The 19144-nt window shown below is 34.4% G+C and overlaps 1 protein-coding gene across 1 annotated transcript in view; it reads left to right on the top strand.

Annotated features, from left to right (window-relative positions):
* Wdr62 (WD repeat domain 62) overlaps window positions 1-19144 on the top strand; it is a gene marked incomplete at its 3' end in the record, with an annotated part of 142566 nt that overhangs the window by 83547 nt on the left and 39875 nt on the right. Inside the window, exons 2-4 of the mRNA XM_088271691.1 lie at window positions 11759-11850; window positions 17778-17994; window positions 18698-18913. Of these exons, the coding sequence (XP_088127817.1) occupies window positions 11759-11850; window positions 17778-17994; window positions 18698-18913 (525 nt within the window). The remainder of the gene's footprint in view (window positions 1-11758; window positions 11851-17777; window positions 17995-18697; window positions 18914-19144) is intronic.

The raw sequence follows: 19144 nt of genomic DNA, 5'->3' as shown, positions 1-19144 counted from the left end.
AAAGCTATAATCTCACCATAAAAGACATGCATCAGGAATATAATTATTTCTAATATGTATATTTATATATATATATATATATATATATATATATATATATATAAATATGTATATATATATAATATATATATATATATATATATATATATATATATATATATATATATATATATATATATATATATATATATATATATATATATATATATATATATATGTATATACATATACACATTTAACATTAAAAACATGTAATATAACAGTAATTGAAAAAAATCTATTCAACTCAAATATTTTAAGCATAAGATATCAAATGGAAAAATAATTGGACATGAAAAGAAGCTTATAATTATGTAAGTAAATTTCTTAATATTGGTGACCATATAAGTAGATTCAATTACAACATTTGCATTTAATCTTGTACTACTCAATTTAACAAAATACTTCAATTTTGTTAAATTGACAATTGAGAATATGTGATTTATGTTATGTGAAGGATTTAATTTAAAGACATGTTACATTAATTTACTCAAACAGTTTACACATTAGGTTTGATAGTTGATGGTTATGGATGAGAAAAAACTAATAAAATTTTAGTACTTTTCTACTTGATCCCGAACAACTTTGTGCAGCAAGTTCATCATTTTTGATTTTTGCTAAGTTACTTAAAAGGATTTTACAGGTTCTATGGCAAATATTTTCTAATATTATTAGCAAAGTCTTATTACAAATACATTCATTTAAAAAATCACCTTGATTCAAGAAATAATAATTTAATTTAGAAACACTTATCTTATTTAAAATATAGAGTTGATTCTGGCCACTAATAAAAACATCAGGACAATAATCTAAAATTGTTTGCAAACTAAACCATACCAATGCTGTAGCAAGAGGAATGCACAAATAATTAGTATTAAATAACATATGATACGTAGCCGAGGAGTGTACAAACATTGACGCTGCAAATATCAAAGTATTCCCGCTGTATCGACGGAGATTTTTTAGGGTAGCGGCATACTTAATTTGTTCTATAATGAACATAATTCTCTGATCACTATCTGGGAAGTGTGATTGCAACATAATTAGAACATCATTTAAATCAATGGCGGGGATGGTAATGTCATGGATAGAGGATTCAATAAAATTTATCACGTCACTTAAATCATCTACGTTTTTGATTATACTCACATTTCTTGGATGACGACTTTTACTTACTAACTTATTACCTAAATATAAATGTATTTTTAAATCACTCACTACTTTAATAGCGCCCAAAACACAAGGCGCATCATTTAAGTCAATTAAACACAAAACTCTTTGTAACGCTGTCTCCGTTAAAACCCATTCTGGTTTAATTTGATTGGTCTTAGTTAAATCGTCTAAACTGTTTATGGATTTTGCTTCATTCAGCTTCCTTAGGTCATCGAGGCTGTTTTGAAGAGCGATCTCCATCCGGGATGTCTCCACATCAGCGAGTCTTCTAGTTGATTGGGGTGCGGTGGATAGATATTTGGGAGCACTCGGAAATATTGTAGGAATTGCTCCCTCACGAAGCTTGGGAATTTTGCGAGGCACATCTATAGCTTCCTCGCGTACTGTGCATCTGTCGCTTCGTATAATCATGGATTCTTCGAAATGCTTGATGCAAACATATGGATTTTTTATTCCAGAAAAATCCGTAGGAATCCGACGAAGCCATTTTTTTCCGTAGAGCATCGTTTTTTGGAAGAGCAAATGTGGATACATTTTCTTTTTGAGAGCGGTAGTTGGATTTACATCCAAAAACGCTGCAACATCTCCCCATTTTGTTTTGTAAACCACCTGTAATGAAACAAAGAAATTAAGCGTAGGAATTTAAGAATGCTAAGTTTGGTCATCCGAGGTTATCGTTTGGTTATCTTGGATAAACTCAACATGAATAGTGTATGTTTAATACAATAATTTAATATGATAACGAAAACGAACAGAAATTTGAGTCGACATCATCTCTCGTGAGTAAGCTCATGGATTCGTAAGCGAAATATAACCTCAAATGTGAAATAATGATTTTGTTGAAAATATTAAGTATTGTTATAAATAAAACACGTGTCAATATTCACGTTACATAAACACTTAAAAATGAAATACAAATAAGTATGCATTGTTATATAAGCTAAAAAGTAGCAACGATTTATTGAAACGTCAAATGAGATTTAAACTCGTATAAACATCGAAATTGTGTTATAAATACGAAAATTACTTACCAATTCAATTTTCAAATACACTTCACTGTCTAATCACTCACTTTGAAGTTTATATGCTTTTAATTCAATATCAAAACAACACACAAATAAAGCAACAACGAACATCAACATAAACAATCGCGGCCATTTGTAAACACTGGACGCACCGACGCACTCCGCTTGGCTCGAACTGCAAATTTTAGAACACCGATTTGATCACGTGACATTTCAAAAACCCTTGTGCGCCCAGGCCTGTCTCTAGTCGGCCTTGGTGATCCACCCTAATTGGAGCGAATTTAGGTCAGATTTTCTGCAGCCCTTAGCGGTTTCGTGCAGTAATGCATTAGGAGGGGGTAACGGCTTATCTGCTCCCAACTTCAATCAACCCCATCGAGCCTTGTAAATTGTTCAAATTGTTCAGCGGCGATGTGATAGACTCAACGTTACGTAAAAGTATCTTTCGACCCCGTGGTTTAGTGGTGAAATTCATGGTTTTTGAGAGAGATGAATATATCGTAGTCGTACAGGAGAAAGTGACCAACTGACAAAACGTAAAATGTTCAGGATGGCCATCTAAGTCACTTTTGCTTGGCAAGAAAATAAACCGATTCGCGAAATTGTTTAGCGTATAAGGGTTTGAAAATGTATGATGAGATGCCTGAATGTATGAAGGATGAAAAGAGTCTGAAAGAATTTAAAAATAAATGTTTTGTTTACTGTAAGTAGATGTAATTATATAATTATATATATATATATATATATATATATATATATATATATATATATATATATATATATATATATATATATATATATATATATATATATATATATATATATATTTACATCTAAAATTTATTTTTATTGAAAGTGGTCAGATTAGGAGTCGTAACAATCGACGGGTATGTATGAGGAGATGCATGAACGTGGAAGAGGCGAAGAATGTTTGCAAGGACAGAGTGGTGCTGCGCTCTATTCTCTGCGCCTACCCCTGCGGGGAAGCGGCGTGATGGTTAGTTAGTTAGTTAGTTTTATATATATATATATATATATATATATATATATATATATATATATATATATATATATATATATATATATATATATATATATATATATATATATGTATATATATATATATATATATATATATATTTATATATATATATATATATATATATATATATATATATATATATGTATATATATATATATATATATATATATATATATATTTAATTTACATATATATAAATATATATATGTAAATATCTAACGGTTTCGAAGCTAACCGCTTCTTAATCAATTCTGATTAATACCAAACCGGTAGACATTATAATTAAGTTATAATAAAATATTTATAGTGATTTTAAAACAAAGTTACATTTTAATTATAAAAATTAATATTTAAGCTTGAGTAACATCCATGAAAAAAATTCACCGTTATGACACTTATTATCGGCACTTATTATCAATTTTTGTCCGCCTCCGTGGTGTAATGGTCAGCGTGTTTAGCCACCATGCTAGTGGTCCCAGTTTCGATTCCCAGGGGGGGGGTGTGAAATTATATATTAGTGAAGTTAAACTCTAATATTTATTTAATATCACCCTGGACTGGTCGCTGAAGCGCAGGAGTGATCGCCTTGCCTTCATGTAAGTAACGATCAAAATAACACTGCGACAAAATGATGCAGTGCCCTATGCACCATTGGGTGCAGATAATCGTTTGAATAATGATACATACATACATATAGTAGTCATATAAGAGAAAGTGACCAAGTGCATTTTTTTTTACAAAAACGTGATCATTGACTATTTGATATCTTACTAGCTTAATATTGCCCTGAAAAAAACAAAGGATTTTAAACTTGGAAGTATAATATATTGACTTGTTAAAAATAACTAACTGCATTGGTGTTTATTTTGTTGCCAAGCAAAAGTGACTTAAATGGCCCTCCTGAACATTTTACGTTTTGTCAGTTGGTCACTTTCTCCTGTACGACTAAGATATGTTATAAATTTAGTGTAAATAATAGTTTATATTAGTGCAATATAAGCTAACTAAATCAATTTAAATAAAAATTGAAACAGGTGGAGGTTTGAAGCGCACCATAATCCGTGCGATCCATCCTTCCCCACAATGGTTCGGACCGATTCTCATAGTTAGCTGTTCTGTGTCGAGTGCACAGATCGCGCAACGCCAACTAGCAACTCGATCTTGGCCCCAAATCAGTCATTATTTACGAAGTTAGGTTAAGGTAGTTTAGGTTAAAAAGTCGTACCAAAAAAAATATTTAAAAAAAACATAGAAAAGTTTCAATGAACTCTTTCAAAGGTATCCTATTCTTCTAAGAATTAGTAATGTGAAGGTACGATAAGTTAGATAAAGTCGAGCGAGTCCAAGTTGAGTAAAGGTAACTTAGGTTAAAAAGTCATACCAAAAAAAAGTAAAGAAACATAGAAAAGAGGCAAAGTTTTAATGAACTCTTTCAAAGGTATCCTCTCTTACAGTCTCTTTTAGACTTGGTACCTTCTTAGAATTAGTTATGTGAAGGTACGATAAGTAAGATAAAGTCAAGAGAGTCCAAGTTGAGTAAAGGTAGCTAAGTTTGAAAAGTCGTACCAAAAAAAAAAAAAAAAAGAAAAAAAAAAAAGTTGTTTTTTAATAAACTCTTTTGGAGGTATGGTGTCTTAAAGTCTCTTTAAGAGTTTAGAGGGTGCTCGTCAGTCATTATTTATCATGTCCATTGGTGTGATTTTGCACAATCATCACAGCATAGCATTGTGAGCGAACAAGATTGCTGTGTCGTTCATTATTCTTACTAACCTTTCCCGTACTGATTATTCGAAAATTCCACGCTGTCCGAATGGGGGTACCTAAACACCCCAGTTCATATTTGTATGGAAATCGTAGTACGCAGCTCGCAGCAAGTACCAACTCGCCGGCGACTGATTCGTAGGTTCAAAGCCCATCTCAACGCGCCGCCAGGCGGTGACTGAGTGCGGGTAGCAGATTGCTAGATCAAACGAAAACCGAGAAGTTTAGTTGTCTCGCTCTCTCGTTATGGTAGTACCACATTTTTTAGAGTGAAAAAAAAATGTGTCGCTAGCAGGCATACAAATTAATGTTCTGATATATAAGTACGTAGATTTCGCGGATTATGCTTTTTATGACAACAACATTTTAAAACATTTAATGTTTTATAATTATAAAAATTAAAAATTAAAAATTTTCTTTAATTTTATTTTTATGATTACAAGAAGTATTAAGTAAGTTGCTCTTATGATGGTAAAGTTATCGAATAAAAATTCGTATTTTTTTTCAGTATTTGTACATAATGCAAACTATGCCATGTTCTCTCCCATTCCGCGGCTTCACATGTTAGCCAATGCTTTTGAAAGTATAGATTTATTTAATATATTGTCATCCACCTTGAAGTCTGTACTTTATCAGCATTTCTTCTCCATTTTATAATGGATAAATTTAAACGTTGTGTTTCACTCTCTCTCGCTGCTCGCTGATAGTGTGTGAAGGAGACGTGTATTTACCAGTGCTTACTATTTGTTATTTTATTATTATTTTATGTTTAAGACTTTTTGTTTCTCTATTAGTTTATTGATTAATAATAATAATAAAACCCTTATCCGCACCCCAATGGTGCATAGGGCACTGTGTCATATAAACGCAGTGTTATCTTGATCGTTGATACATGAAGGAAAGGTGATCAGCCCTCCGCTTCAGGTACCAGTCCATGGTAATTTTGAATAAATATTACATTGAAAAAATCACTTTTATTTATTCTACCCCCCTTGGGAATCGAACCCGGGACCTCCAGAATGGTAGCCGAGCGTGCTGACCATTACACTACGGAGGCGGACAAGAGTTTATTCATTATTGTATTTTTATATTAGATACTGTATTTATGTATTATTTTAAAGGCATTAGCTGTTCAATTAATAAATAAATAAATATGGGGGATTTCAATCCCCCTGTTTGATCCGGCTAGGTTATTGAGTATTATCAGTAAGCAATTCATCAGTGCACAATTAATTAATACAGCGATATTGCGTTATAATTTGTCACGGCTGCTTAAAATTTCAATCAGATTGATTTGTGGTCCGCGTTGCGTAGATCATTGACAGCCTCCCACTGCATACCCCTGTGCGATGCTTTAGGCTCCATTCGGACCACACTTGCACTTGAGTTCGTAAAACTGCTTGTGGAGCACACATCGCTCACTCCTTTCAACGATGTCAAATATCAAAAATCGTCAATTTTCAGTTGTGCGTGTTTTCGGAATGCCCATAAAATGTACTACATCCCAGCAAAAGCGGCATATTTTTAACTTAATATTTACCCGCTACAGGGTAGAAAGTGTTATTTTTGCATTTTGAAGAAAAGGTATTGTTTAATTTTTTTTTTTTAAATATACTAAATATTTTTCAAATGGAGAAAAAATATTCAGGTTTTACCTAAAAAGATCTGTTGCACAGTAAAAAGTTCAATAAGTGGCTTGATATTTATTTTTAATACATTGTATTATATTTTTAAACTTTAAAAACGATCTCCTGAAAAATCTATATTTTCGACAGTTGTTTCGCCTAGTTTTGACATTTTCAAACAAATGTCAAACGTTTGAAAATGCCATAGCTAGGCGAAACAATTGTCACAATATTATTTTTTATGTGTTTCTGTTAATAAAATACAACTTAGTAGCCTCAAAAAATCTGTGTTAGATTTAAAAATTGTTACATGAAAAAGCAAAATTACATTTAAACAATGCCAATATTACGTTTTAAGAATGTCTAAATAACATTATAAGAATGTGAAAATGTAGTTTTAATAATCACATACATTAGAAACGCCAGAAAATATCATTTTCATTTTATTATTTTAGCTTATAATTTGACCAGATAATTAGTTGAGTCCGCGAACTGCAGCGAGGTTCGGAGTTGTCCGTGCGACTCGAATTTGCTTTAGCTGGCGTGGAATTGAAAATCTCCTTCTATGTGATGAGATGGTCCAGACTTTAATGGGCAATTGCCTCAAGTCTGCAATCAAATCTTCATTAAATATCAACAGGATTCCTGCGAATTTGGTGGTCTGATTTTTCACGGGCGTTCGCGGCTCGCTGCTCATCTGAATTGTACATCAGTCTGGGCTTTTTCTTCTTATTTTTTCTATACGAGAGTCTTTGACACCCAGGGGCGTGCATACCGTGTAGGCAGATAAACAGTGCCTGTCCTAACTTAAAAAAAGGTCGTCAGTCCCGTAAATACCCAGACTTCCATATTCTTCTTCACCTTTGATGAGATGTCAAAAAATAATATGAAAAATAACTTCTATAATTGGTGATAATCCAGATTCGTGAACAAGTATTTGGACACACTCAAAATGTTGTATATAAAAAGGCAATCAGTACCTGCCACCCTACCTTACTTACCTTACACCTACCTTTACTGCCTACCCTAGTAAGAAGCACTAAAACAACGTAGTGTGTACGACAAAATAACGTTTTCAAAAAGCAAAATTACATTTAAACAATGCCAACATAACGTTTTGTGTATGACAAAATAACGTTTTAAAAAAAAGCACAATTACATTTAAACAATGCCAAAATAACGTTTTCTGTATGACAAAATAACGTTTAAAAAAAACACAATTACATTTAAACAATGCCAAAATAACGTTTTCTGTATGACAAAATAACGTTTAAAAAAAGCACAATTACATTTAAACAATTCCAAAATAACGTTTTGTGTTTGACAAAATAACGTTTAAAAAAAGCACAATTACATTTAAACAATTCCAAAATAACGTTTTGTGTATGACAAAATAACGTTTAAAAAAAGCACAATTACATATAAACAATGCCAAAATAACGTTTGTGTTTGACAAAATGACTTTTAAAAAAAAGCACAATTACATTTAAACCATTCCAAAATAACGTTTTGTGTATGACAAAATAACGTTTAAAAAAATCAAAATTACATATAAACAATGCCAAAATAACGTTTTCTGTATGACAAAATAACGTTTAAAAAAAGCACAATTATATTTAAACAATGCCAAAATAACGTTTTGTGTATGACAAAATAACGTTTAAAAAAAGCACAATTACATTTAAACCATTCCAAAATAACGTTTTGTGTATGACAAAATAACGTTTAAAAAAAGCACAATTATATTTAAACAATGCCAAAATAACGTTTTGTGTATGACAAAATAACGTTTAAAAAAAGCACAATTACATTTAAACAATTCCAAAATAACGTTTTGTGTATGACAAAATAACGTTTAAAAAAATCAAAATTACATATAAACAATGCCAAAATAACGTTTTCTGTATGACAAAATAACGTTTAAAAAAAGCACAATTACATTTAAACAATGCCAAAATAACGTTTTGTGTATGACAAAATAACGTTTAAAAAAATCAAAATTAGATATAAACAATGCCAAAATAACGTTTTCTGTATGACAAAATAACGTTTAAAAAAAGCACAATTACATTTAAACAATGCCAATATAACGTTTTGTGTATGACAAAATAACGTTTAAAAAAATCAAAATTACATATAAACAATGCCAAAATAACGTTTTGTGTGTATGACAAAATAACGTTTGAAAAAATCAAACTTACATACTTATAAACAGTGCCAAAATAACGTTTTGTGTTCATACAGTGACGTATATGTTTTGTCATCAAAATAATGTTTTAAGAAACCAAAACTACATATAAATAATGCCAAAATAACGTTTTCAGAATGTCAAAATAACATTATGAGAATGTGAAAATAATTTTTCATAATCACACACATGAGAAACGCCAGAAAATATCCTTTTCGTTTGAATTTTTTAGCTTGTAATTTAACCAGATAATTAGTTAAGTCCGCGAACTGCAGCAAGATTGTCCCACCTGTTCCCAACACAGATTCAATTAAAAACATATTTAATTAGTTAGTAAGCAAGGTAAATAATAAATGCAATGCTATCTACAAAAAAACCCTAGTAAGTAGTACCAGCTTACCTTACTACCTACCTCTACTGCCTACCATAGTATGTGGTACCTAGCTTAGAGGTCCTCGCCAAAACGTTACATTTCCGTTATAAATGATTTTAAGTAATCAGGAATTCTAGCTGTTTTCTAGGGATGGAAAGATTGATAAAGACATAGAAAGGAGAGTGAATGCTGGGAACAGAGTGAATGGTGCACTAAAATCAGTTTTAGCAAATAAAAATCTATCAGCGGAAGCTAAACTGGCAGTACACAATGGAGTTCTGGTTCCAACCCTTATGTATGGAAGCGAAGCATGGAGTTGGCAAAAAAAGGATGAAAGCAGACTGAATGCAGTCGAAATGCGAGCCCTCAGACGAATGTGTGGCAAAACGATGTTTGATAGATGTTCGAATGATGAAATAAGGAAAAAATGTAAGGCTGAGATAAGCATTATCGATAAAATTAAGAAAGGTGTGTTGAGATGGTTTGGACATGTGGAGCGTATGAGTGAAGAAAGAACGGTTAAACAAATTTATGGAGCGAATGTAGTTGGAAAAAGAAGCAGAGGACGACCGAGGAAAACTTGGCACAATCAGGTATGTCAAATACTTGAAAGCGGCCGGGTCAGGAGTCGTAATAATCGTCGGGTATGTATGAGGAGAGGCAAAGAATGTTTGCAAAGACAGAGTGGTGTGGCGTTCGATTCTCTCTGCCTACCCCTGCGGGGAAGCGGCGTGATGGTTAGTTAGTTAGTTTTGGAATTCTAGCTTGTAAAATTTGTACAATTCTATGGTTTCATATTGGTTTAATACAGGATTGGTCGCGTTTTGTCGCAGCTTTAATTAAGATTTCGATAGGATACAGTAAACGGAACAGATTTGCATTTGAAGGATTTTTGTTTGCAATATTGGAAATGTAACTTTATGGTAAGGACCTCCACAAATGTGGTTTATCCCTTTGATTGTTTATGTACCTATCTACCCATAAAAATATAAGTTTTAAAATAAAAACTATAAAGGGAACAAGAAAAACAAACAAACAAAAACAAACAAGAAAAACAAAAAAGCTTCTTTACATCTCACCAATAGATGTCTCTAGTGAAGTTCTGAAGAAGTGATTCATGAACAAGGTTTCTAAATTGGTTCATATATATAGAACTTCCAAGAATTTGAGTAGTGTGGTTGTCAATAATGGGTTGAATTGGTAAATGTTACAGGTGTGTAAAATGATCACTTAAACCAGCCTATGACGGTCGTAAGCCCCGTAAATGCCCAGACTTCCATATTCTTCTTCATCTTTGATGAGATGTCAAAAAGTTATATAAAAACAAATAATTTCAAAATCGTAAAATATTAAAAGGATATTTTCCTGAATTTAGATAGAGAATTTATAATGGAAGTTAGTTGCGAAAAAAAATACAATTTTTTTTCTCTAACTAACTAACTAACTAACCATCACGCCGCTTCTCCGCAGGGGTAGGCAGAGAGAATAGAGCGCCACACCACTCTGTCCTTGCAAACATTCTTCGCCTCTTCCACGTTCATGCATCTCCGCATACATACCCGCCGATTGTTACGACTCCTAACCTGACCACTTCAAGTATTTGGCATACCCGTGCCATGTTTTTCTCGGTTATTTTATTCTCAATGTGTCGTATACAATTTCAATGTGAAGCGGGTAACCCTTGGTTTGTACATTTTTAATAGTCAACTTCGTATTTATTGTGCTTTTACATGTACATATTATTTAATATTATGGTGTTAGAATAAATTTATTCAATATTACCCTGGACTGGTACCTGAAGCGGAGGGCTGATCACCTTTCCTTCACGTGTTGACGATCAAGATAACACTGCATTAATATGATGCGGTGCCCTATGCACCATTGGGGTGCGGATAAGGGTTTGAAGAAGAAGAATGTTTATGTATGTATGTATGTTGTGTGTTAAATTACTGCCGGTACGTGGAATATTGTGGATGAGTATCATCGCTGAACAACAAACTGGACAAAAATATCAAAATCTTCTAGTACACAACCATGATACACGATTTACACACAACGAAGGTTTGATAGTCCCAAGAATTAACAATAAATATGGGAGTCCAACACTGCAATATATCGTTCCGAACATTTTTAATTTTTTGCCGACGGAGGTTAGAGGTCAAAATAAAATATGGAACAAAGGCAAAATAAAGGAATGGGTGAATGATCAAGAGTTAATTTTATGAAAATTGTGAAATGTTTGTATTCTTAATTTTTTTCTCTTTTTTGTGTGTATATTAGGTTAAAATCGTTAAAAACAAAAAAAAATGTATTGAAAAAGAACTCCACCGACAAGACACAAAAGGTGGCTTGGTGGGTCTCTGCAAAAAAAACGAAAAATGTTCTAAATATGTATAAACTGTGATTTAAATAAATGTATTAAAATAAAAAATAAAAAAAATAAAAGAAAAATGTGTTAGGTAAATTGTATGCGTATACAAATGCATATTTTGATGTTCAGTATTTAATATTTTTTACTATGGGTTGTTCCAGATTAAACTCGAGGCAGTACTGGGGCTAACTGTGACCAGCAATGCAGCCCTCGCGTCGGACCCCAATTCGGACATTGTCGCGTATCCTGCAGGGTGAGTTGGAATTTTATCTCTTTAAATTATCGTTGCAGTCATATCCGGATGTCTCGGAAACTCGGCGCGGAGGAACAAACACATCAGAATAGAAAGTAAAATGAAAATATACAAAACATGTCGCTCACTCCTTTCAAGAACGTCATAAATCAAAAATCGACAATTTTCAGTTGTGCATGTTTTCGGAAAGCCCAGAAATTTACTATACCCCAGCAAAAGCGGCATATTTTGAACTTAATATTTACCCGCTACAGGGCAGAAAAAATTGTTTTTGCATTTTGAAGAAAATGTATTGTTTAATTATTTTTATAAATAAATTAAATATTTTTCAAATGGAGAAAAAACCTTCAGGTTTTACCTAAAAAGATCTGTTGCACAGTAAAAAGTTCAATAAGTGGCTTGATATTAATTTTGAATACATTGTGTTATATTTTTAAACTTTAAAATCGTTCTCCTGAAAAATCAAGTATTTTGATTTATGACGTTCTTGAAAGGAGTGAGCGATGTGTTCGACCAATAGCCACTTATGGGATTGAGGCAAGAGCAGATGCGTAAGACGGAGGATATCGTGAGGTGGGGACGACAACGAAGGCGATACTGAAAGTAACATATAAACAGAATGTCAGAAGACACACTTCCACGTATCGCCCTCCAAGGCAACCCTGAAGGACGCAGACCCCCAGGCAGACCTCCGAAAAGATGGATAGAGACAGCTGGGAGTCGACATCCCAAGAGCGACATGCGAAGGCGCCAACAGATCCCTAGGATCTACAAAAAGAAGAAGTAGAAATTATCGTTGCAATATCGTATATTGACGTATATCTTAAAATATCTTTATTATAAATGTAAATAAAATATAATCAATTTAATTTTCTGACTGTCGGTAAGTCAGATCTCGCAATGCCGTCACTGGATGTCGCGAGAGGTAACCGGCGATGACGTCATTCTACCAACCACCCTGTCGGATCGTAAATCATCATAGTCTCAGGAAACCATGACTTGTGCATACAGGGGTCGATCCAAGGGTGCAGCTTTAGGGAGTGTCCGACATTGTACTCGCCACAATGGGAAACACGCGATGGGTTGGAAGAAAAAAAAACGAAATAGGCGTAGATCTCTTGAATCCACACACTTACCTATTTATTTTTATCGGTTTGTTTGCCCAATGTGCGGGTATGAAACCCTGAGTGCCTTCGCTGTCCGCCGCTGATATTCTATATTACTCTCTTACTTACGTACCTAAGAGAGGTGTGTTTTACAAGTTACGTATAAGGGGAAACAGAGTGATGGTTAGTTACTCAGTTATATATATAGATATATGCATATATATATACATATATATATATATATATATATATATATATATATATATATATATATATATATATATATATATATATATATATATATATATATATATATATATATATATATATATATATATATATATAAAAAATTAAACAACTTTGTTTTAACCACTTTGATATTATTAGTACACTTCAACTTTACACGGTTTCGACAAGAACCTTGTCATCATCAGGGTTTATTACTCAAAACTACACAAAAAGTGCATGTTTAACCTCGGCTCGTGACGCATGTCTGTGCTGAACCCTTCAGTGCATGTTGGTCTTCGGGTCGACCAAAAATCGCATGTGTTAGACATTTTGTGTAGTTTTGAGTGTGTAAATGGTTCTATGGTGGTGAAGGGTGGTATTGTTTTTATGCTGTGGTAGTGATTGTCCCGACGAAGAGACGGATACGTCATAAAAATATCTGTGAGTGGTTATGTACTATTATTATCATTTTTGTATAAAATAACAGTTTTTCATTTAACGGCAAGTCATCGGTTCATTAACCTTTTGTTGGTGGATCGGACACATTTTCTGAGCGGTTCCGGGCACACCCGTTTAGCCGCCGATATTTCACCTGCATAGGTGCAGCGATCGGGGCAGGAGGGTTGGGAAATATTGTTGATTTATTTAAACTTCATGTACAGAAGAGAAATAAGTACATTGGCGGGCTTATAGCTAAAAAGCAATATCTTCCAACAAACCAAAAACAGACTAGTGATATTGATCAAAACGTTTGATACCATATATATAGCTAACTCCTTTCAAGAACGTAAATCAAAATACTTGATTATTCAGGAGAACGTTTTGGAAGTTAAAAAATAGAACACGATGTATTAAAAATAAATATCAAGCCACTTTTTGAACTTTTCACTGTGCAACAGATCTTTTTAGGTTAAACCTGACGGTTTTTTACTCATTTGAAAAATATTTAGTGTATTTAAAAAAAATAATTAAACAACACCTTTTTCGATTTTATATGACGTTCTTGAAAGGAGTGAGCGATATAGGTGTTTGCAATCAGAGGGTAGATAGTACTTGAACATTAAAAAAAAAACATAAATTTTAAATTGATGATAATAAGGAAGGCAAAGGAATTGTTATTTGTTATTATGTGTATAATAAAATACATTTTCAAAAATAAATTAATGAAATAATTCAACTGTCGACGGGAGTGCCATCTTTAAAAATAACAATTTCCATATTAAGTATGATAGAGACATTTTGATATTAATTCACCACATAATAAAATACTAAGGTAGATTTATAATTTATGTATCGTTTCATACATATGAATGAACGTGTGTAAGACTGGAACGTACTGCAATTATGACAAAGATATGTTATATGTGTCGCCTACTTTCAAAATCCGCCAGATCCATGTAAGTCGATTTTACAAAAAATGCAAAATTCTCCGGCTAACATTTATGTTTCAAAGATTTGTCTATATTTAGATAAAATATTATGAAGTAAAGAATTTTCCCATTTTTTTTCAGTATTTAAAAAAAAACACGAGACACGAACCGATAATGACGTCATCTTAATTTTCGACCTATCCCCGCTCTTTGATTGGCCGACATAGGTCAGAAGGCAAGTTCCATGAATATAGCGGAATTTGAAATACAACGCTGTTTTTAAGTATTTTTTATAAGGATTTTCAACTATATAAATATTTTTTTAAACAAACAACACATAATTAGTTTTATAAAACCCGCAATTGGGATTCCGATATAGTATTTTTAAATCTTTTAAAATTAGATCTGGCGGGTTTTGAAAGCAGGCGACACATACAAAATGTCATATTCAATTCCACCCCTTATCCGCACCACAGTGGTGCATAGGGCACTGCATCCTAGCGACGCAGTGTTATCTTAATCTATAATTCAGATCAGTGATCAGTCGTGCGCTACTTGGTGATTTTGAATAAATATGAGAGCGAAAATCACCCAAGGGTTTTCAAGTATATAAATATTTTAAATAATTAAATCCACAATTGGCATTCCGATAGAGTATTTATTTTTAAATCTTATAAAATTGGATCTGGTGGATTTTGAAAGTAGGCGCCACATATCTACATATGAAAAATTTCACGCTGCTTAAATTCGCTCAGTATAAATTATTCAATCTGTTCTCAATCTTCCCGATGCATTTTTAATACAATTAAGTGATTAGCTGTAAAAAATCTTACATGTCGACGGGTGTGTATGAGGAGATGCATGAATGTGTAAGAGGCGTAGAATGTTTGCAAAATCGGATTGTTGTGGAGTTCTATTCTTCGCAGTTATCGCGGAGATAATCCAGATTTGTGAACAAGTATTTGGACACACTCAAAATGTTGTAAATAAACGAACTGGTCAAATTATAAGCTAAAATAATAACTTTTCTGGCGTTTCTCGTGTGTGTGATTATAATCCAGGATTCGGACCTCACATACTAATATAAGACTTTCTGCTCAATAAAAAGCTTCTTTCATCACACCAATAGATGTCTGTAGTGAAGTTCTAGTGATTCAATAACAATGTTTCTAAATTGGTTTATATACATAGAACTTCCAAGAATTTGATTTGTGTGGTTGTCAATAATGGATGGAATTGGTGAATGTTACACGTGTGTAAAGTGATCACTTAAACAAGCCTATGACGGTCGTCAGCCCCGTAAATGCAGACTTCTATATTCTTCTTCATCTTTGATGAAATGTCAAAAAATAATATGAAATGTTTTTTTTCCTAAATGTTTCCATTATTCAATTACTCTTTTGCGTAATATTGTTTCTATGACCGAGTGTGGTATATGCTTGGTGTGTTTCTGCGCTTTTGATCTTGTGGTTCTATGAATGTTTTCTTCTTGTGCGATATTGGTGATGTGTGTATCATTTAGCTGGGAGGTGTTTTTTTATGATTTATTAAGTTGAGTAATTTTAAAATACAAATAAGGTGATCAATTCTGATTCTAGAACGTAAGTGAGGTGACCAGTTCAGATAGGAATATCGCGGTATCAAAAAGACGTGCTCGACATGCAAACATATTATTATGTTAATACGCTTAAAATTTCTACAGCTTTGAAGGTCATATTGTCATATCATTACAAAAATGGGTTTCAAGACGCTAATAAACTCGACCTATAACGTTTTGGCGCTACTGTTTCGGATTCGGGGTCGTTTTAGCGCGGGCTCGTTTTGGCGCTGGGTCGTTTCGGCGCGATCGCGTTTTGGCGCTGGGTCGTTTCAGCGCGAGCGCGTTTTGGCCCTGGGTCGTTTCGGCGCGAGCGCGTTTTGACGCTGGGTCGTTTCGGCGCAAGGGCGCTTTGACGCCGGATCCTAATGAATCAATAGATCTTTGATCTATTTATGAAACGTGTCGTATACCTACAATTCTTTTTACTTTCATTTCAAACCCTTATCCGCACCCAATGATGCATAGGGCACTGCATCATATAAACGCGGTGTTATCTTGATCGTTAACACATGAAGGAAAGGTGATCAGCCCTCCGCTTCAGGTACCAGTCTAGGGTAATATTGAATAAATATTAGAGTGAAAAAATCACTTATATTTATTTAACCCCCCCCCCTGGGAATCGAACCCGGGACCTCCAGAACGGTAGTCGAGTGTGCTGACCATTACACTACGGAGGCGGACGAATTGTTTTTACTACTCATACAATATTGTTTATGCAAAAATTAAGATGTAGGTTTTGTTGAAATCACTTAATCGACCGTGCACATTATAATTATTCCTTTTCATCGCGGCCTTGGCCTATTTTGAAAGACAAGGCGTCCTTATGCTGCTATCGTCTTGGCGTGGGCCATCTCTCCGACCTAGACCGTAGAGCCGATGGCCGTATGTGCGTAGACGCGCGAGCAGGAAGTGCATTGTTACATCATGATCAATTAAAAGGCATTTCAATTATCTGCTGAGGAAAATTTGCAATACCTGTTTAGATTGATAACATTGCTTAAGAATGAGCTTGTGGTGAAGCCTCACTTGGCTCCGAACGTTGACGTATGTATATTTTACTTAGGCTAGAAGTAAGGTTATTTTTTGACATCTCATCAAAGATGAAGAAGAATGTGGAAGTCTGGGCATTTACGGGGCTGACGACCGTCATAGGCTGGTTTAAAAATCACTTTACACACGTGTAACATTCACAAATTCTACCCATTATTGACAACCACACTTCTCAAATTCTCGGAAGTTCTATATATATATGAACCAATTTTGAAACATTGTTCTTGAATCACTAGAACTTCACAAGAGACATCTATTGGTGAGATGAAAAAGAAGCTTTTTATTGAGCAGAAACTCTTTTATTAGTATGTAAGGTCCAAATACTGGATTATAATTACACACATGAGAAACGCCAGAAAATGTCATTTTTATTTTTATTATTTAAGCTTATAATTTGACCAGATAATTTATTTACAACATTTTGATATTCTATAGACTTCCATATTCTTTTTCATCTTTGATGAGATGTCAAAAAATAGTATGAAAATAACTCCTGTAATTGATAATCCAGATTTTGTGAACAAGTATTTGGACGCCCTCAAAATCTTATAATTGTGTATTGTTTGTTTGCAGATGCACGGTGGTGCTGTACAACACGCGCAAGAACCGTCAGAGCCACATCCTCAATGCGTCGCGCAAGACCATCACGTGCGTGGCCTTCTCGGGCTGCGGGCGCTACCTGGCCACGGGCGAGTGCGGGCACGCGCCCTGCGTGCGCATCTGGGACCTGCACGAGGCCGGCGCGCAGCTGGCCGAGTTCCCCTCGCACAAGTACGGCGTCAACTGCGTGGTGAGTGCTCCCAGTGCCTCTCTGCAGTCTGCGTGATGGTGCACACCCTACCCCTCCAGCCGTCCAGCTAGTACCTAGTGCCTCTCTACAGTCTGTGTGATACACACCCTACCCCTCCAGCCGCTAGTTCCTAGTGCCTCTCTACAGCCTGTGTGATACACACCCTACCCCTCCAGCCGTTAGTTCCTAGTGCCTCTCTACAGTCTGTGTGATACACACCCTACCCCTCCAGCCGCTAGTTCCTAGTGCCTCTCTACAGTCTGCGTGATACCCACCCTACCCCTCCAGCCTATTGCTCCAAATATTGCTTTTATTGAGCATTATTGCAGTACTTATCCAATATACACATTAAAATGAAATAATTCTTAATAACAACTTTTTTACAATTTTTGTACCTCCAACGGCAACAAATAAAAAATGCTAGGAACATTGAAGTGTTCTTCTCCCATATTTGCTGCTAAGTCTTGTATTAGTGTCATATTTTAGCATTGTTTGACCTATAGATTCTGTTTGCAGTACTTCTCCAATACACACGCATAAATATGAAATAATTAAAAATAACAATTTTCTTACCTCCGTTGTCAACAAATAAAAATGCTAGGAACTATGTATTGAACTGTTCTTCTCCCATATTTGCTGCTAAGTCTTTTATTAGTGTCCTGAAGGATTTTGGCATTGTTTGACCTGTAGTTTTTGTTGGCAGTCCTTCTCGGTGAGCTCCAAGTACCTGGTGTCGGTGGGTTCGCAGCACGACATGATCGTGAACGTGTGGGAGTGGCGCGCCGGCCTGAAGCTCGCCTCCAACAAGGTGTCCTCCAAGGTCAAGGCGGTCAGCTTCGCGGAGAGCGGGGGCTACTTCGTCACCGTCGGCAACCGCCACGTCAAGTTCTGGTACCTCGAGTACTCCCGCGGAGCTAAGGTTGGTACATCCCCAATTCAATTGAAACAAATCTCTTGCTTTTTTTTCGGTCTGTTGCATATCGCTTACTCCTCTCAACAATTTAATATTTCAAAAATCGTCAATTTGTAGTTATGCATGTTTTCGGAATGCCCAGAAATTATTATTTTAAAATATGAGTACAATGTAAAAAGATCTGCACTGACACTAAGCAAGGTGGCTGCATTTGCTGCACTTGCCCAAACCATCTCA

This window comes from Brachycentrus maculatus, unplaced genomic scaffold (genome assembly GCF_059751285.1).
Source record: "Brachycentrus maculatus isolate JH-2025_06_01 unplaced genomic scaffold, ASM5975128v1 h1tg000458l, whole genome shotgun sequence".
Taxonomy (NCBI): Eukaryota; Metazoa; Arthropoda; class Insecta; order Trichoptera; family Brachycentridae; genus Brachycentrus; species Brachycentrus maculatus.
Note: the sequence above shows the minus strand (reverse complement) of the source record. Positions and strands in the feature narration are given on the sequence as shown.